This window comes from Lithobates pipiens, unplaced genomic scaffold (genome assembly GCF_037356315.1).
Source record: "Lithobates pipiens isolate NorthernLeopardFrog02 unplaced genomic scaffold, aLitPip1_a1.2 Scaffold_16, whole genome shotgun sequence".
NCBI lineage: Eukaryota > Metazoa > Chordata > Amphibia > Anura > Ranidae > Lithobates > Lithobates pipiens.
The window spans coordinates 50,798,833-50,819,675 of NW_027507748.1; the positions used below are offsets into that span (position 1 = coordinate 50,798,833).

The following is a 20,843-nucleotide window of genomic DNA, read 5'->3' on the forward strand; positions in this document are numbered from 1 at the left end:
CAACTCTTATAGCACGTCTGCAGTCTCTGTGTCAGAACAGGAGCAATGTGCCCAGGCACATAGTTATGCACAGACGAAGAATACCCCTTGGCTGGACTCATGTCCATATGCCTGTGCGTGCAGTCGCGCACGCCTGCCCACCACTAGACTGCAGCCAAGTGGGCTATTTAAACATCACTGATGCACTAGGACTTTGCCCTATGGTCTGCAGTGTTCCTGCATATCAGCTATCAGTTTCTGTGTTTGATTCGCTGTTCCTGGCCTGATCCATGTGACCACACTTGAACTCTGCCTGTACTGACCCCTGGCTTGCCCTTTGACCACGTCTCTGCCTGTCTGCTTCACTGTTGCCAACTCTGGCCTGAACCTGACTATTCTCCTGCCTGCCATTTTGATCCTGATGTGTTTGCTAGTAGTTACCGACCCAGCCTGCCTGTCCCTGCTCTATGTCTTGCCAGTGGCTTCCATCCTTACTTCTGCAGCCTGCCAAGTGCCCGCTGACTGTCTGCCATTGACCTGTCAGCCTGCTATCTCTGCTGCTCCGCATCACAGTCCAGCCTGCATCCGAGTACACAGGGACTACTCATCTGCAGCTGTCATCACAAGAACTGCCAGGCACTCGTGCCCCCTGTTACTTTGCCAGAGGTACCAAGCCAGAAGTGTGAAAGCACGCCTTCACCTCCACATCAGACTCCATCACTCTTGTCACCTCCTATACCAGGTCTGCAGTCTCTGACCATTTCTTGTGTCATGTTCTCAGCCTCTGACCATCTCTCTTGTATCATGTCTGCAGTCTCTGGCCATCTCTTGTACCATGTTCTGAGTCTCTGGCCATCTCTTGTGTTATGTTCTCAGTCTCTGGCCATCTCTTGTATCCTGTCTGCAGTCTCTAACCATATCTTGTATCATGTCCTTTGTCTCTGACCATTTCTTATTTTCTTTTCTTATCCTCAGTCTCTGTCCATCTCTTGTATCGTGTCTGCAGTCTTTGACTATCTCCTGTATCATGTCTGCCGTCTCTGACCATCTCCTGTATCATGTCTGCCGTCTCTGACCATCTCTTATATTATGTCCTCAGTTTCTGGCCATCTCTTGTATCATGTTTGCAGTCTCTGACCATCTCTTGTATCATGTCTGCAGTCTCTGGTCATCTCTTGTGTCATCTCCACAATCTCTGGCCCTCAGTGTCTGGCCATCTCTTGTATCATGCCCTCAGTCTCTGACCATCTATTGTATTATGTCCTCAGTTTCTGGCCATTTCTTGTATCATGCCCTCAGTCTCTGACCATCTATTGTATTATGTTCTCAGTCTCTGACCATCTTTTGTATCATGTCTGCAGTCTCTGACCATCTCTTATATTATATCCGCAGTCTTTGAGCATCTCCAGTATCATGTCTGCAGTCCCTGGCCATCTCTTATATCATGTCCGCAGTCTCTGACCATCTCTTGTATCATGTCTGCAGTCTCTGACTATCTCCTGTATCATGTCTGCCATCTCTGACCATCTCTTATATTATGTCCTCAGTCTCTGACCATCTCTTGTATCATGTCCTCAGTCTCTGACCTTCTCTTGTATCATGTCCTCAGCCTCTGACCATCTCTTTTATCACGTCCTCAGCCTCTGACCATCTCTTGTATCATGTTCTCAGTCTCTGACAATCTCTTGTATCATGTTTGCAGTCTCTGGCATTCTCTTATATATTGTCCATAGCCTTTGACTATATCCTGCAGTGTGTCTTTAGTCTCTTATAATGAATATTCACTGAATTTTCAGTGTGACGCTTTGGCAATATTGAGGGCAACACTTAAGGCACCCCGTGTCAAGAAAGTTGATCACCACTTAAATACAATCAGGGCAATACAATATTTCAAAGAAGGAATCAGCACACATGTACATACATTATAATTTATGTAGCACTCTCGCCAACTTCCAGAGGCCTGGTGGTGACTAGCTAGGGATGAGATGAACACAACCCCCCCCCCCCCCCCCCCTTTTGGTTTGCAGCAAAAAAATTGTGCGAACACTGTTAAAGTCTATGGGACACAAATATGAAAAACCAAAAGTGCTCATTTTAAATACTTATATGCAAGTTATTGCCATAAAAATGATGTGGGGGCCCGGGTACTGCCCCAGGGGACAGATATCAATGCAAAAAAAAGTCTTAAAAAAATGTCAGTTTTTTCAGAAGCAGTAATGCTTAAAGTGAAACAATAAAAATGAAATATTTCTTTAACTATTGTGCCGGGGGGGTCTACTTAGTCTTCCTGTAAAGTAGCGCATCTTTCCTATGTTTATAACAGTAACGCAGCAAGATAAAATTTCTAAATGTCATTTAAAACTGCTCGTGGCTGTAATGTATTGTCGGATTCCGGCAATATAGATATAAATCATTGAAAAAAACGGCGTGGATTCCCCCCCAGTCTATTACCAGTCCCTTTGGGTTTGGTATAAATATAAATTGTCCCGCGATGTAAATACATTTTCAATCACAGCACCGGCGGACCGAAAACTCCCCCCCCAAAAAAACAGAAAAACTCTGCCTCGATGGGAGTCGTACCGCAGACTACAGCCTTTTCGTGATGACAGATCTTATATAACCAAGGGAGGGGCCATCCAGTGATGTAACCGAGTGAGCCACCCCCTCCTGAAGTCAGAGGGGGCATGGTCACCTATTTGCATTACCGAGTGACCCCGCCCTTGCCTATATAACAGCTGTGTAAGCAAAAAACACGGCACTCGCTGGGAGGCCTCATCTGCCAAGCTTGCTCTGGATTTATTGCAATTTCTGTTTAACTACTTGCCTACTGGCCACTTTTACCCCCTTCCTGCGCAGGCCAGAGGCCGAGATTTTTCATTTTTTTTTTCTCAGGATCATCAGTGCTGTGATTGAAGATGGATGGACATTGTGGGACGCTTTTGTTTTTAATTTTTAATAAAGGAATTGTCCAAAACCGTCTCCTGTAATTTTTACTTTTTTGGTGAATGAATGTGGGTACAGTGTACCAGATACCCATTCACATAGGGACGGGCTGGAATCTGGGGGCCCCCTTGTTAAAGGGTGCTTCCACATTCCGATAAGCACAGCCACCGGGCAAGGGTTATGGGGACCCCAAAGCACCCTCCCCATGTTGAGGGCATGTGGCCTGGTATGGTTCAGGAGTAGGGGGGGCTGGTATGGATTTTGGGGGACCCCAACACCATTTATTTTTATTTTGGCGCAGGGTTCCCCTTAAAATCTATACCAGACCTGAAGGGCCTGGTATAAATTTTGGGGGGGGGGACCCCCATGCCATTTATTTTTTACATTTTGGATGTTTGGAATTCTCAACCTTAACTCACAGCTACCTGCTGGATTCCTTGGATGAGTTTTCTCTTGAAGCTTTCCCAGCCACTTCACAGTCTCCTGTGGTACTCCTTCAAAACTCCATCCCTCTACACATTCCTCAGGCAACAAGAGTGGTTGAACCTCTGGCAACTTCCTCTCCCATGCCTCCTGGCAATGACCAGACTCTCTCTGACAGAGCCCCTGACACATGTTGGCAGGCCTCAGGCCTACAACTCTGCTGCTGCTCCACACACGCCCATCCAGGTCGCAGCCTGGGTGGAAAGAACCCCTGATCACCTGACCTTCTCAGAATAAATACTTTCCAGCATCCTCCTGCTGATTGGCTGAGATAAGTATATACACTCATAACCTGTATCCACTACAATTCATCAAACTGATGCCAAAGATAACAGTGCCACCTATTGACAAAAGGGAGAAATCACAGTTAATATCAGGCTTAGGAGAAACCCATTTGATCAAAAGACTACAAATTAGCCAGGCTAGCTATCACCTAGCACAGCTAAATTTACTAGCAGCCCTGTTTAGGACAAGGGGGCTACATTTACATTCAGCTTCTCCAATCTAAGTCAAAATGGCTCCTTTATTTAATAAAAACTGTGTGTCTTCTAGCTTACTGAAAACCATGCCCTCCTTATTCCCCCTCCCCCACCCCTATATAGAGGACACCCTCCAGTGGGGAACCTTTGCTTATCTTGCCTTTGGGGAACCTTTGCTTATCTTAGTGTCACTGGTTCCCGCAAAGTGTCAGTTAGTGTCCGATTTGTCCGCCACAATATTGCAGTCCTGCTGCTATAAGTCTCTGATCACTGCCATTACCAGTAAAAAAAAAAAAAAAAAAAAAATTAAAAAATATACCATAATTTGTAGACGCTATAACTTTTGCACAAACCTATCAATATACGCTTATTGGGATTTTTTAACAAAAATATGTAGCAGAATACATATTGTCCTAAATGTATGAAGAAATTTAATTTTTTTATTGGGTAAGTTTTATAGCAGAAAGTAAAAAATATCATTTTTTTTTTTCAAAATTGTCTACTTTTTTTGTTTATGGTATCGATAGTACTAATCAGGATGCCTATTAGAGTCGACAGCTCTAATCAGGCGCTTCCAAAGAAACTCTGCCGCTGTAATTCAGATGCCCGATGGACGACACTTGAATAGAGGCGACAAAAGATAGATTCATGCAATGCATGAATCCATCTATTGGTGATAGAGTGGTGCAGGAGAGAGGGGGCGGCGCTCCTGCACCCTCTATGGACGCCTAGTGAAAGGGGTCTTAAATGAATGCAGTGCTGTGTGGCAAAAAATGGCCTGGTCAGGAATGAGGGTTAATCTTCCAGAGCTTAAGTGGATATTTTACTAAAAACAAAACTAAATGAATAAATAAATAAAAAAAAAAATCAATATTATATTGTGTCATTTTTTATTGCATTTTTTCCTGAAAATATGCGTTCGATAAACAGTTGTTCAAATACTGTACATCTTAAAAAAAATTGCAACTGCCGCTATTTTATTCTCTAGGGCCTCTACTTTAAAAAAAATAATAATAATTGTTTCTTGGGTTTAAAGTAATTTTCTTGCAAAAAAAAAAATGCTGACTTTACGTGCAATAAAATAAATACAAGATTTCCCTGATAAACAAGAATCATACTAATCCGCCTGCTGTGCAGTACACCTAATCCCCCATGAGGGGGCGCACACGCACCTCTCTGAGTTGATCCCAGGCTTTGGTAACTTTGTGACAAGTTGTAGAAGTTTGTTGCAGACTCCTCCCCGCCATATCCGTTGTTGTATCCCGGGGGGCAGAGAGGCGATCTCCGGGCACGGTGTACCGGGCAGTCATGCAGAGTATATAGAGGACGGAGGACAATGAGGGGGGCTCTGCTGCTTCTACTACTGGCAGTGCTGGGAGGGGCCCGGACCAAGTTCTCCTTCCCTCTCCGGATCTCCCCTGCCCTGGTCAGCCAGCCCCAGCCTGTCTCCACCACCACTGCCAAGGACATCATGGGACTGGCCCTGGCCTCCGACCCCAGCGGCAACATCAACTTCATGACCATGGTCAACAACCTGGAGGGAGACTCTGGCAGGGGGTACTACCTGGAGATGATGATCGGGACCCCACCACAGACAGTAAGTCACCCCACAGGGCATGGGGGGCACCCAGGGCTTCTCAAACCCCCCAGAGGATTGTCAGTGGGCCTGGACAACAAAATCTACCATCACTGTGGCATTTGTGGGAGTTGTGCAAACTCCCCCCCCCCCCCCCACTATGGGGCAGTACAAGCTCTCCATGCACTGGGGTGGTTGTAGGAGTTGTGCAATTCTCCCCTATTGGGTTAGATATGGGGCAATGCAATCTCCACTTCCACTGGGCAGTTGTAGGAGTAGTGCAATTTCCTCACCACCACTACATTAGATATGAGGCAATTCAATCTCCGCTTCTATTGGGGGAGTTGCGCAATACCCCCACCACCACTACATTAGATATAGGGCAATGCAATCTCTGCTTCCATTGGCGGAGTTGTGTAATACCCCCCCCCCCCCACCACGTTGTTAGATATGGGGCAATTCAATCTCCGCTTCTATTGGGGGAGTTGTGCAATACCCCTACCACCACTACATTAGATATGGGGCAATTCAATCTCCGCTTCCACTGGGCAGTTGTAGGAGTAATCCAACTTCCCCACCACCACTGCATTAGATATGGGGCAATGCAATCTCTGCTTCTATTGGGGGAGTTGTGCAATACCCCCACCACCCCGGTGTTAGATTTGGGGCAGTGCAATCTGTTTCCACTGGGGCAGTTTTAGGCGTAGTGCAATTTCCCTACCCCCTGCATTTAATAATAGGGCTGTGCAATCTCTTCTTCCTCTGGGGTATTTGTAGGAGCAGTGCAATCTGCCCCCCAGCCCTTTGGTTTAGTTATATTGCAGGGCCATCTCCCCTCCCACTAGGGCAGTTGTAGGAGTAGTGCAATCAGCCCCCACCCATCACCCCAGTCCATTGGTTTAGTTATCAGGAAATGCAATCTCCGGGGTATGTTTAGGGTTCCCCTTATTCCACTGGGGTAATTGTGGGGGCAGTGAACACCCCCCCCCCAAACTGAGCCAGTTGTAGGAGTAGTGTAATCTGCCTGCTCTCCCCACCCACTGGGATAGGTATGGGGCAGTGTGATTTATATTTCCTCTGGGGTAGTTGTAGGAGTAATGCAATTTCTCTCTCTCTCTCCCCCCAACCATTGGGTTATTAATGGGGCAGTCCAATCTCTGTTTCCACTGGGGTAGTTGTGGGGGCAGTAAGTTTGACATCTCCACCCCACTGGGATATTTCTAGTGGCTGTTAAATCTCCCCTGATCCCCACCCCCTACCCTGTGCTGGGATTCTTTTAGGGGCAGTAAAATCCCCCCCCCCCCCCCCCAAGTTTGTTAGAGAGGCAGGGCTTACCAGTGTGATTTAAAGCGGAGTTCCACCTAAAAATGGAACTTCAGCTTTTCCGGTTCCTCCCCCCTCCGTTGTCACATTTGGCACCTTTCGGGGGGCGGGGATGATACAGGTATTTTGCTCCCACTTCTGGGCATAGATACCCAAGGGTATCTACGCCACTTTCCATTGCCCTGCTGTATTCTGGGAGAGATGTGGGTCCCAGAAAACAGCAGGGACCAGTGGGATAGCTCAGAGCGATCACGCATGCGCAGTAGGGAACCAGGAAGTGAAGCTGCAAGGCTTCATTTCCTGATACCCTTACCGAGGATGGTGGCGGCAGCCGAGGGATAGATCAGCTTTGGGTGCCCTGGACAGGTGAGTGTCCATATTCTAAAAGTCAGCAGCTGCAGTATTTGTACGGGGGAACTCCGCTTTAAAATCATCCCCTCCGGTTTACGTGTAGAGCAGGGGTCTCCAAACTTTATAAACAAAAGGCCAGTTTATTGTCCTTCAGACTTTAGGAGGGCCGGATTGTGGCCAGCAGGAGTGTACATTTTCTTGGCAGCAGTGGGAATACAAAATCGCCACATTTGTTATTTGGGTGGGGTGCCCCATTTTTTTGGTGTCACATGGCAGAATAGTGTCTTGTATCAGTGGGTGGAATACTATTCCTAGGGCCAGATAAAGGCAAGCAAAGGGCCACATCCGGCCCCTGAGCCGCAGTTTGGAGACCCCTGGTGTAGTAGGGACAGTAACCCCCCCCCTTCTATTGGAGTCGATGTAGGGGAAGTGTGATCTTTCCATGATGTGGATGTATTTGTTGTTGGTGATTCCTGATTATCTGGGAATGTTTATAAACTAAACTTTGTTTTTACTTAAAAATTAACAATAACGCTAATAATAATATATTGTTTATACTCCCATTACTATAACAAGCAGAAGAGTGCCTGAAACCATCCAAGCTCCTCCCTGGGACCTAGTTGAGAATCAGATCTGGGGGGGGGGGGGGGGGGGGGTCACATGCCAGTCTTTATTTCCCTCGGGGGGGTCACTGTACTGGGGGGAGATTGCCTCTTCCCCTCCATACTTGTATATACACTGTATTCATGGGGTCTGGGAGTACAATATAAGGGGGGCCTGTGCGTCCTTTTTTTGGGGTGTGTAGGGTCCATGCATGGTCTGTGCATCCCTTAGATGAGATTTTTGGGGTGCTCTCTATAATGTGTCAGGTGCTGCGTTGGTTACAAAGAAACACTCTTTTTTTTTTTTTTGGTTGTTTAATCATAACCATTAGAAATTTGGTTATTTTATTTTAAATAATTCCATTAAAGATTTCTTGTCTATTTTTGCTCCACAAATCCTGCCCCAGATGTGCTGCCTAAACCAGATATGTGGGTGCTCCTTGTACCCACAGAGTCTCTCCAGAGTTCATATGTGCCCCTGTTTAGAACTACAGTCTTGTGTCACTTGGATAGAATAGGAAATGGTTAAAACCTTTAACCACTTGCTTACTGGGCACTTAAACCCCCCTCAGTCCCAGACCAATTTTCAGCTTTTAGCGCTGATGCACTTTGAAAGACGCGGTACCCAAATGAAATTTTTATCATTTTTTTCCCACAAATAGAGCTTTCTTTTGGTGGTATTTAATTACAGCTAGGAGTTTTATTTTTTGCTAAACAAACAAAAAAAGATGCAAATAAATAAAAAATCATGTTTAATAGTTTGTTATAACATTTTGAAAACAGGTCATTTTTCTCCTTCATTGAAGTGCGCTGATGAGGCGGCACTGATAGGCTGCACTTGTGGGCACTGATAGGCATAGTTAAGACGGCACTAATAGGCACAGATAAGGCGGCACCGATAAGGTGGCACTGATGGGCAACGATGGGCACAGATAAGATGGCACGGATGGGTGGCACGGATGGGTGGCACTAAGGGGCACTGATAGGTACCACTGATAGATGGGACTGATGGGCACTGATAGGTGGCTCTGATAGGTGGCACTGATGGGCGGCACTACTGGGCACGGATATGTGGCACTGGGGTGCAGCACCTTTGTTGAGGCAGATTGTGGGCACTGCTGGGTGGCACTGTGGGCACTGCTGGGTGGCACTGACAGGGGGGGGACACATTTTTTTTATTGATGTGGCAAAGCAGGGGGCAGGTGGGCACTGGCAGGGCTGGCCGTGATCGGGACTGATGTCCCGATCACGGCCGCCGGTGATCGGCTCTTTTTTTTTCTCATTGCGCTGTCAGCGCGAGGAGGAATAAAAGCCGATTACCGGCTCCGTTATATCACATGATCAGCTGTCATTGGCTGACAGCTGATCACGTGATAAGGGGTCGGGATCGACCCCTTGCTCGGATCGGTGATCAGGCGAGTCTCATAGACTCGCCGATCACAGGGCGCGCAGGCCGCTCGTGCACGGGACGACGTCAATAGACGTAGTCCCGGCAAAGGAGATCCGCGCTGTAGCTGTCATTCGGCTATAGCGCGGGTCTCAACTGGTTAAAGCGGATTTCCACCCAAAAAATTGAACTTCCGCTTTTAGGCCCCATTCACACCTGAGCATTTTGTAGCTTGAAGCCTGACGCTACAAAACGCCGGGGGGGGGGGGGGAGAGGATCTATTTATTCTCCATGGAGATGGTTCACATCTCCTCTCCAAGTCACCTGAAGCTCAAACAAGTTCTGAACCCTTTTTTGTCGCTGGAATCGGGCACATTTGGGTGTTTCTCTTCTTTTTACATTGGTGACCTTTTGCCCTGCACAAAATCATGGCAAAACGCATTAAAAAAGCCGCAAAATCGCTGTAAAATCATACAATTTTTGTCCTGAAAACGCTGTGCTCAGGTGTGAATGGGGCCTAAGAGAGGGCGACCCCCTCCCCCGACGTGCCACATTTTTCATGGCACTTTTTTTTTGGGGGAGGGGGGGGGAGAAAATACCCTCCAGCTCCCACTTCCTCCCGAGGCACCATGGCACCGAAAGGGAGATCAGCGCCTCCCCGCCCCCTCCTCTCGGCAATCATCTGTGTCACGTCACAGGTCCCAGATGATTGCCCGGCCAATTGCAATGCGGCTCGCGCATTTGCAGTGCCACAGCCAGGCACCTACAGTGACAATGCCCGCGCTGCAAAGAGGAGGGGGAGATGAGTGGGGCTTCATTCCCCCACATCGCTGGTGGTCTCTGGACAGGTAAGTGTCCGACTATTAAAAGTCAGCAGCTGCAGTATTTGTAGCTGCTGACTTTTTATTTATTTATTTATTTATTTATTTTTTTTAGCTGGAGCTCCGCTTTAAATGCATAGATGGATAGATTGTTGTCTGTTTACTATTGAGGGGATCTCCCTTTTTTAATTCTTGTCCTACAGGCTTAAAGCGGTATTAGCCCCCCGTTCAAATTGGAGCGACTTGTCATGTGATGTGACAGGTCACATCGCATGACAAGGCGCAGTCTATTGCCGGCAGTTGCACTGTTCAAATTGGCGCATCACCGACTTTGTGGTGCTGCACCGATTTGAAAAAATACCTCCTGTACTTTCAGATGTGGGCGGTGGGCTTACCAAACCAAATGTAATAAATTGCAGCTTACCAATCATTAAATGTGGTGGCTGCATTTGTTTGTGTGTTTTTTTTTTTTTTTAACCTGGTGATCTGACCAGTATCACAACTCCTATATTAGAGTGCCCCCCACTCTGGAGGAAGGAGCACAGGGGTCAAATTTGGACAGCAGCATTGTCAGTCTGCAGGGAGGGAAGTGTTAGATGTACTAGCAGATTTATATACACTAACAGATTGAAGCCAAGCTCCAGCTCACACTTCATAAGCAGTTACAGCAGTTTCCCTTTGGCATAAAGGTGATCATCAAAGCTGATCATTGTGAGCACCCCTGTTAGTGGTAAATGGTTTGTTTCATCTTTGTAACTGATAAATTCAGCCGAACAGATTGTTTGTTTGTTTTTTTTTCCCCAAAAGAACAAAGGACTAAGAGCCGGTTCACACAGCGGGCGATGCGAGGCGACACGACTCGCCTCGCCTCGCTCTCGCAAGTCGCCCCCGTTCTGTACAATGGAACCGTTCTGAGAGGAGCGACTCGAGTCGCTCCGACTCAGAAAAAAGGTTCCTGTACTACTTTCGGGCGACCTCGGGGCGACTTGCATTGACTTCTATACAGAAGTCATCTGCAAGTCGCCGCTGAGGCCGTGGCAGGTCGCGGCGAGGCAAGTCGGAGTCGCCTCGCCTGCTGTGTGAACCGGCCCTTACTGGAAGGTTTGCCAGGTGAAAATGAAAGAAAGTTTAAAAAAGAAAACGAAAAGCAGCCTTTATATCTAAGAAATGTTAAGCTGTAACAGCATTTAAAACTTTCTAACTTTCTCACTCAATCCAAAAATTACAGAATAAAGCTGGTCATACATGGATCAAAATTTTGGCTGGTTCAGTAGGAACCGGTTGAATTTTGATACATGTATGGGCAGGCTGGTCTTTTCCAAATTGATCAGTGCTGTCAGCTATAGCCTGCAGCACTGATCAGTGTATGTTAACCACTTGCCACAAAATCGCGTACCTGGTATGTCATTTGACTTCATGTGGTTGTACCTGGATGAACCCCAGTACCGTGTGTGTTTTTTATTTTGTTTTGCGGTCGGCTCTCTTGTAATAGCAATCAGTGGTTCACGAGCCCTCCTCTCCCATGGCTCTCCTGTCCCACCGGGTGACCCGAGCTACTAGCTGGCACAACCGCCCGCTATGGAGATCCATAAACAGCCGCAATCGGCTTTGATTGGGTCTGTGCTATGGTAACCTGGAAGTGCTGACCTGACATCACCTTTAGTTAACCTGGATGTCAACGGCGCAATTTTTTTGGAAAATCCAAAGTATTAAAAAATGCAGATCTTGGCTTTTGAATGCAAAGGAAGGATTTAGAGGCTTATAGACATAGTATGTTTACATTCCTTGTCGCCACGAACATTGGATCATAGGCAGTCATTTTTAGCACCAGACATCCTCTGTAAATCTAAAATGGTAACCTGTAAAGGCTTTTAAAGCATTGTCTATGGATAGTAAAATTGCCGTTGTTTGTCCCTGTTGCGTGGGTGTGCACAATTTTGAAGCGCGATATGTTTGGTATCTATTTACTCTGCGTGACATCATCTTCTCTTATATTTTGCCAAAAATTGGGTTATGTATTGTGGTTTTTGTTTTTTATTTTTTTTTTGCATTAAAATTTTAAAAAGTGTTCTTTTTCCCCAAACATTGCATTTGAAAAGCCGCTACACAAAAAAAATTTGCAAAAACACAACAATTTTATTCTCTAGGGTCTCTGCTTTAACCACTTCAGCCTCGGACCAATAAATACCTTAAGGACCAGAGGTCTTTTTGCAATTTCGCACTGCGCTGCTTTAACTGGTAATTGCGCGGTCATGCAATATTGCACCCAAACGAAATTTGCGTCCTTTTCTTCCCACAAATAGAGCTTTCTTTTGATGGTATTTGATTGCCTCTGCGATTTTTTTTTTTTGCGATATAAATGGAAAAAGAGCGAAAATTTTGAAAAAAAAAGATATTTTCTTCTTTTTGTTATAAGAAAAATCGAATAAACTAAATTTTAGTCATACATTGAGGGCAAAATTTATTCAGCCACATGTCTTTAGTAAAAAAAATGTCAATAAGCGAATATTTTTTGGTTTGCGCAAAAGTTATAGCGTCTACAAACTAGAGTACATTTTCTGGAATTTACACAGCTTTTAATTTATGACTGCCGATCTCATTTCTTGAGGTGCTAAAATGGCAGGGCAGTACAAATCCCCCCCAAATGACCCCATTTTGGAAAGTAGACACCCCAAGGAAATTGCTGATGGGTATGTTGAGCCCATTGAATATTTATTTTTTTTGTCCTAAGGGATTGAATAATGACAAAAAAAAATAAAAAATATTTTTTTACAAAAAGTTGTCACTAAATGATATATTGCTCACACATGCCATGGTTATATGTGGAATTGCACCCCAAAATACATTCTGCTGCTTCTCCCGAGTACGGGGATACCACATGTGTGGGACTTTTTGGGAGTCTAGTCGCGCACGGCACCCCGAAAACCAATCACCACCTTCAGGATTTCTAAGGGTGCAAATTTTTGATTTAACTCCTCACTACCTATCACAGTTTCGAAGGCCATAAAATGCCAAAATAGCACAAAACCCCCCAAAATGACCCCATTTTGGAAAGTAGACACCCCAAGCTATTTACTGAGAGGCATGTTGAGTCCATGGAATATTTTATATTTTGCCAAAAGTTGCGGGAATATTACAAACTTTTTTTTTTTTGCACAAAGTTGTCACTAAATGATATATTGCTCACACATGCTATGGGCAGAAGTCAAATTACACCCCAAAATAAATTCTGCTGCTTCTCCCGAGTACGGGGATACCACATGTGGGGGACTTTTTGGGAGCCTAGCCACGTACGGGACCCCGAAAACCAAGCACTGCCTTCCGGATTTGAATATAAAATGCTATAAAAAACAAACTAACCAGAGTCACCCGTAACACTTATACGGTGATCAGTGGTGAAAGGGTTAACTAGGGGCAATCAGGTGGTTCAAATTTTTATTAGGTAGTATATGGGGGTCCCTGGCGCTATATAAAAACCTGACGGGGAACCTAAATAACTAACTGGCTAACCAGCGTCACCAGTGACACTTATACTGTGATCGCTGGTGAAAGGGGGTGAAAGGGTTAACTAGCAGCAATCAGGGGGTTAAAACCATTATTGGGTAGTATATCGGGGTACCTAGCGCTATAAAAACCTGGCGGTGAACCTAAAAAAATAACTAGCTACCTAGCGACACTGATGCAGCGTTCAGAAAAATTATCGCTTAGTGACACTGGCAAAAGGGGGTGAAAGGGTTAACTAGCGGAAATCAGGGGGTTAAAACCATTATTGGGTAGTATATCGGGGTACCTAGCGCTATAAAAACCTGGCGGTGAACCTAAAAAAATAACTAGCTACCTAGCGACTGTAGCGACACTAATGCAGCGATCAGAAAAACGATCGCTTAGTGACACTGGCAAAAGGGGGTGAAAGGGTTAACTAGCGGCAATCAGGGGGTTAAAAACATTATTGGGTAGTATATCGGGGTACCTAGCGATATAAAAACCTGGCGGTGAACCTAAAAAAATAACTAGCTACCTAGCGACACATGCAGCGATCAGAAAAATGATCGCTTAGTGACACTGGCAAAAGGGGGTGAAAGGGTTAACTCTAGGGGCAATCAGGGGGTTAAATCTTTATTGGGGGGTGATAGGGGGCTACCCTGGACCTAACACTAACTGTCCTGACAGTTTTTACTGTCACAACTGACACTGAATGCATTGATCAGTAAAGAAATGATCAATGCAATCAGTGACACTGTGACTGGGGGGGGATCGGGGGGCGATCGGGGGGGGGATCGGGGGGGGGTTTGTGTGCCTGTGTGTACCTACATGTCAGTGTAGTGTTGGTGCACACTTACTTTTACTGTTCTCCTCGTAGTCCGGTCAAAAAGACCGCCCCGAGGAGAATGACATCACTTCCTCCTTCCTGTGTAAACAATACACAGGGGAGGAAGCTTCTCATTGGCCAGGAGCGATCCAGAGGGGGTGGCCGAAAACCAACGGCCATCCCCTCATCACGGAGCGCTCCTGGACCGAATCGGACCGCCGTAACCAGCGGGAGGGGGTCCGATCGGACCCCCCACCCGCTGGAAGGCAATCACGTAGATGTACGTGATTATGCCTGCCTGTGCCATTGTGCTGACGTACAATGGCAATACGGCGGTCCTCAAGTGGTTAAAGTGTGTGTGTGTGTGTGTGTGTGTGTGTGTGTTTGGGGTTTCTAAGTAATTTTCTAGCAAAAAAACAAAACTGATCACATAAACACAAAGTGCCAGAAAATGCCTTGTCTTCAAGTGTATAATGATGGGGATGCCTCCACACTGTCAGAATACAATAACCTCACGGGAGTGATTCCCCTGTCCACATCGAGTGTGTGGCTGTGGAAATTGGGTCCTCCCTCTCACCCTTTTTGTTTTTCTTATTTTATTTCTAAAAAAAAAAAAAAAAAAAAAAAAATGTATGGGCTGCTTTAGGCTGGCCATATATGGTGTTTTTTGGGAAAAAAAAGGATCCCTTCATGCACACAAGTGATGTGGATGTATTTTGACAGCAGGACTCTGCTGTCAGAATACACTGATTAGCAGCACTGCAGCTGCTAATAGAATTTTAAGTTTTGCATTCAAGAGAAGTTGATTATTAGGATATCTTCTAGAAGGAATGGCCATAGAGGGATCAAAATTTGGTCCATCCCTGCTGAACCAGACGAATTTCCATCCTGTGCCCAGCTTACATCTTCATTTGTCTGACATGATGGTTCCTGGCACAAGTATTGGCACAGTAGGGGGGATTTATTATCTCAGGTGATAAGCTCGGTCACGCTGTGTTAAGGTGTTGCCGGCCTTTTGTGGCTTTTGTTTGATCTAAAAATAATGAGCCAGATTTAAAGGATTTTCACAGCTCTAATCAGATCTGGACTAACCTGCAGCCTATAGCCCAGGGCCTCCAAAAAGCCTGATTTAAAGAACAAAGGTGAACCACTAGGGAGGGGGTGGGGGAGGATTTATGGGTTTACCACACACCAGTAGAATTTCACTTGTAAATTTCCCATTTTGGAATATTCGCTCTATTTTCCAATGGTTGGAGGGATCACATACATTTTTTTTTCCGCAGTGGCAAGAAAAAAATCTTCTCAAATTGCTAGCAGTGAATGCAGTTTTTGTGGCAAAGACCCAAGGAATACTTAAAACTTTAGGCTTTAGAACCACTTTTAAGACCCTAATGCAGATCACCTTTTTGGACTTTTTCCTGAATGGAGTCCTAGAGGAACTTCTAGGCTCCCAATGGGGGGGACAACCAGGGATTTCCTCACTTTGGAGAGCTTTGCTCTCACTTCCTGTTTTGGTTATGGTACAGGAAGTGACGGGAAGTCTGCCCAATGGGACTCAGATGGTAAAAAAAAAAAAAGACCTGGGTTATAACCTTCTCTGACTCTATCCAAAATGAAAAAATGTTTTGGCCCAAGTCAACTATTTAAAAGGACATTCACCAATTCAGGGCTGCCTTATACTGCGGCAGAGCGGCCCTGCTGTGCCAGATCACCTACATGTATGTGATTTTGTATTTTTGGTCGAGTGTGTGCCTGCTGCCCTGGCTGTGCGGCCATTTGTTGCATCACAAGCAGATCAACAGGTCCCGGCCAATGATATATGGCCGAAACCCACCGATCAGCTGAGCGAATAGCAGAAGGGAGCCCTGTGTAGGTAAACACAGAGCTCTCTACAGACAGCAGTGATATGCCGTTTTCCATTCAAAGCAGGGAGTAAAAAACAGCACATTGCTTAGTGAAAACAGCACGCACATTAAACATTGTTAGGCACGCATTTAATCCTTTGACTGCCCCTGATATTAACCCCTTCCCAGCCAGGGTTCATTAATACAGTGACAGTGCATATTATTAGCTCTGAGCACTGTATTAGTGTCACTGGTGATATCGGTGGCAGTTTGTGAGTTAGTGTCAGATTGCAGTCCCACTATGTTGCTGCTCACCATCAGTACTAGTATTTAAAAAAAGGAAAATGTGTATATACCATTGTTTGCAGACACTATAACGTTTAGGCAAACCAATCAATATACACTTATTGGGATTTTGTTTTACCAAAGCAGTATACATTTTGGCCAAAATTTATGAAGAATTTTTTTTTTTTTTTTTTTTTTTTTTTTTTTTATGTTTTATAGCAGAAAGCAGGGTGGATTTGATTTAAATTACTAGTAAAAGGGCTTGATTTAAAAAATATTTTTTAAAGAGCAACTGTCATCTCTGTTCTGCAGCAGCTCCTCCTCTGACCCACTGTTGACTCACCGACAGTCCTATTCACTTTAATGAGACAGCTGGTGAGGGACGTGGCGGCAGCAGGTGAGTGGATGCCCCTCTAACAAGCGCTGCCACGATGGATCTGAAATGACAGGTGCTCTTTAAATGTAAGGACTCCTTCTTGCTGGTAATTAGAATCTTTAATATTAGCAAACAAAATGAAGGCTTCCTATTTAGAATAATAAGCTGTCAGGTTAGTAAAACAGCGATATCAGAACTGATTCAGTCATAGCCCTTGTACACACGGTTGGACATTCCGACAACAAAATCCGACTGACTTTTTCCGACGGATTTTGTCCGAAACTGGTGTTGCATACACACGGTCGGACAAAGTTGTTGGAAAATCTGATCGTTCAGAGCGTGATGACGTTCATTCATTACAGCGTTCAGGCTAGTAGCCAATAGCTTTGGTCTCGTAATTTGATCTGAGCATGCGTGGCACTTTGTTGTCGGAAAAATGTTATATCCAGCTCTCAAACTTTGTTGGTCGGACATTCCGACGGAAAAAGTCCGATGGCGCCCACACACGGTCGGATTATCCGACAACGAGGTCCAATTGGACATTTTCCGTCGGAATGTACGACCGTGTGTACAAGGGCTTACAGTTTGTAGTGTACATAGTTTTGCAAAACAATGGGATAAAGGAATATTCCTGAAGGTTGGGATTTTTTTTTTTTTTTTTTTTAATGGTTACTGTGAAATTGTGTGAATGCATCAATGCAGTGCATGTTATCTCAGCTTGTAGAGATTGGATTCGTTGAATGAATTTGCCAAAAATGTAAATATTGCAGAATATACAGCCTCATGCTACATAACTAAGCTCCATTTCATGCTCAATAAACTAAATTATTAATGCATATTATAGAAATGTAGAAAACTGTCTAGATTCTTACTCAAAGTATTTTTATTAAAATACATTTTATAAAAATCCAAAAAATTTTTTTTTTTTTTTTAATCCTTGCTTTTTATCCACCCTGACAGAGTAAAAAAAGATTGTTCAAAATTTTCAGTCTTTTTTTTTTTCTATTTATATCACAAAAAAAAAATACAACCAAAAGAAATCTCTATTTGTGTGGAAAAAAAAAAAATCATATACATTTTGAACAATATGCATCGCACGACTATGCAATTGTCAGTTAAAGTAGTGCAGTGCTAAATAGCAAAAAATGGCCTGGTCATGAAGGAGGTTAAACTTTCCGAAGCTGACGCCATTAAATGTAGAGTTAGCATGTTATTGCATGTTATTTACCTGTAAAAACCTTCCCTGTGTAGACATCCAAAAGCCCAGAGACTGCTGTTGACTTTATTAGACTAGATGTAACGTCATTAGACTAGTGGTTGTAAACCCACGAAAAAAAAAAGGAAGGAAAAAAAAAAAGAAACCTGCAAGACAAAGTCATAATGAGCTACAGTGCCTTGCGAAAGTATTCGGCCCCCTTGAACTTTTCAACCTTTTGCCACATTTCAGGCTTCAAACATAAAGATATAAAATTTTTATTTTTTGTGAAGAATCACCAACAAGTGGGACACAATTGTGAAGTGGAACGAAATCTATTGGATTTTTGAAACTTTTTTAACTAATAAAAAAATGAAAAGTGGGGCGTGCAAAATTATTCGGCCCCCTTGCGTTAATACTTTGTAGAGCCTCCTTTTGCTGCGATTACAGCTGCAAGTCGCTTGGGGTATGTCTCTATCAGTTTTGCACATCGAGAGACTGAAATTCTTGCCCATTCTTCCTTGCAAAACAGCTCGAGCTCAGTGAGGTTGGATGGAGAGTGTTTGTGAACAGCAGTTTTCAGCTCTTTCCACAGATTCTCGATTGGATTCAGGTCTGGACTTTGACTTGGCCATTCTAACACCTGGGTACATTTATTTGTGAACCATTCCTTTGTAGATTTTGCTGTATGTTTGGGATCATTGTCTTGTTGGAAGATAAATCTCCGTCCCAGTTTCAGGTCTTTTGCAGACTCCAACAGGTTTTCATCCAGAATGGTCCTGTATTTGGCTGCATCCATCTTCCCCTCAATTTTAACCATCTTCCCTGTCCCTGCTGAAGAAAAGCAGGCCCAAACCATGATGCTGCCACCACCATGTGTGACAGTGGGGATGGTGTGTTGAGGGTGATGAGCTGTGTTGCTTTTACGCCAAACATATCGTTTTGCATTGTGGGCAAAAAGTTTGATTTTGGTTTCATCTGACCAGAGCACCTTCTTCCACATGTTTGGTGTGTCTCCCAGGTGGCTTGTGGCAAACTTTAGACGAGACTTTTTATGGATATCTTTGAGAAATGGCTTTCTTCTTGCCACTCTTCCATAAAGGCCAGATTTGTGCAGTGTACAACTGATTGTTGTCCTATGGACAGACTCTCCCACCTCAGCTGTAGTTCTCTGCAGTTCATCCAGAGTGATCATGGGCCTCTTGGCTGCATCTCTGATCAGTCTTCTCCTTGTCTGAGCTGAAAGTTTAGAGGGACGGCCAGGTCTTTGTAGATTTGCAGTGGTCTGATACTCCTTCCATTTCAAAATGATCGCTTGCACAGTGCTCCTTGGGATTTCGTTTCACTTCACAATTGTGTCCCACTTGTTGGTGATTCTTCACAAAAAATTAAAATTTTATATCTTTATGTTTTGAAGCCTGAAATGTGGCAAAAGGTTGAAAAGTTCAAGGGGGCGAATACTTTCGCAAGGCACTGTAGTACGCATAGCATACTAGCTCATTATGAAATACTTATAGAAAAAAAGAGAGAAACGCGCTTGTCCAATCGTGAAATAAAAATAAAAAGACAAGCAGCAAACCCAAATGTTATACTACATTCAACAATAAATAAGAAAAGAGTGGGTTGCGCTAAAAATTATAATAAAATGAAAACACTGAGAATGAAAGTTAACTCATCATGTGACCGCAAAAACGGTTATTAAACTTGTGTAGATATTATAAGAAATACACATACAAAATGAATAAATGAATCAAACAAAATTATAGACAGCAAAGAAAACCCTTTGATAAAAATAATTTTAAAATGTCCATATAAAAGTCCTTAATTGAAGAAAAATGATAGTGACTCCACAATGACGAGGTGATGACAGACCATCCAAAATATTGTGAGTAGTGAGCACCTCCACCACAATTAACACTGCCGCTTACCAGAAGTGTATGGTTCTTTATTATAGAGAACCATAAAACGCGAATGACTGATTCCCCCAGTCCAGGGTGTTCACAGGTGGATACAGGAAAAGGGCACCTCTCTCAGCTTTCAAACAGTTCCTCTCATCTCCGGAGCACTTCTACCAACCCCCCTCCTCTCCTCGCAGCTTGTTTCCTGAAGCCGACTCAGGCACACTGCTGTGGCCAGGGATATGTCTCCCGGAGTTATTTCCGTGTATCACGGGGCTTTGGTGCTGTAATTGGCCAGAGCCACGATGACATTATTCCCGCGCATGCGTACGGGAGCCAGCGGTAACAGCATGGCAGCCGAAGAAACGGCATGAGTGAGCCATTGCTTCAGTGTGTCGGCACATGCTGATACAGTGAACATCTCCTAAATGGTGCAAGTTTGAGATATTCACGGTACCTACAGGTAAGCCTTAATATAGGCTTATTTGTAGGTAAAAGCGGTGTGTAAGGGTTTACAGCCACTTTATAGCAGACTTTCTCAACCTTTTTTACCCCAGAGGAACCGTTGACATCACTTTCACGTCTCGTCCTGCTAAGATTAGTCCATTGGGGGTCTTTAGGAACTTGCTTTTTACATTTCCCCATTATAGTGGTGGCTAGAATGACAACTTTACAGGCAGCTTTAAAGCGCATTGGTGTCATGGTACTGAATCTGCAAGTGGTAATGGACCGAGATCTATGATGGGCACCATCAGATGGTTGGTCATTTAGCCACAGCTCAAGGAGCCCATGGAAACCTTTAGTGCCCTTTGGTATACGATGTGCAGTCCTCGGATCTCAGCAGTCTGTAGTGGAAACGTTGTTTAGGGTAATGGTATTGAGCTCTACCAGCCTCGTGTAACCAGTTCCCGAGTTCATATTGTCTTCTGCAGCATGTCCCCACCCAACGATGTATCTTGTCCACACTCTCTGACCATCATTTCCTCTATTAG

The 20,843-nt window shown here is 44.5% G+C and overlaps 1 protein-coding gene across 1 annotated transcript in view; it reads left to right on the plus strand.

Moving 5' to 3' along the window:
• Positions 1–5,117: 5,117 nt before the first annotated feature.
• The window catches only part of BACE2 (beta-secretase 2), an 80,773-nt gene continuing 65,047 nt past the window's right edge, over positions 5,118–20,843 (plus strand). The window contains exon 1 of the mRNA XM_077479890.1: positions 5,118–5,481. Within this exon, the coding sequence (XP_077336016.1) occupies positions 5,221–5,481 (261 nt within the window). The 5' untranslated portion in view covers positions 5,118–5,220. The remainder of the gene's footprint in view (positions 5,482–20,843) is intronic.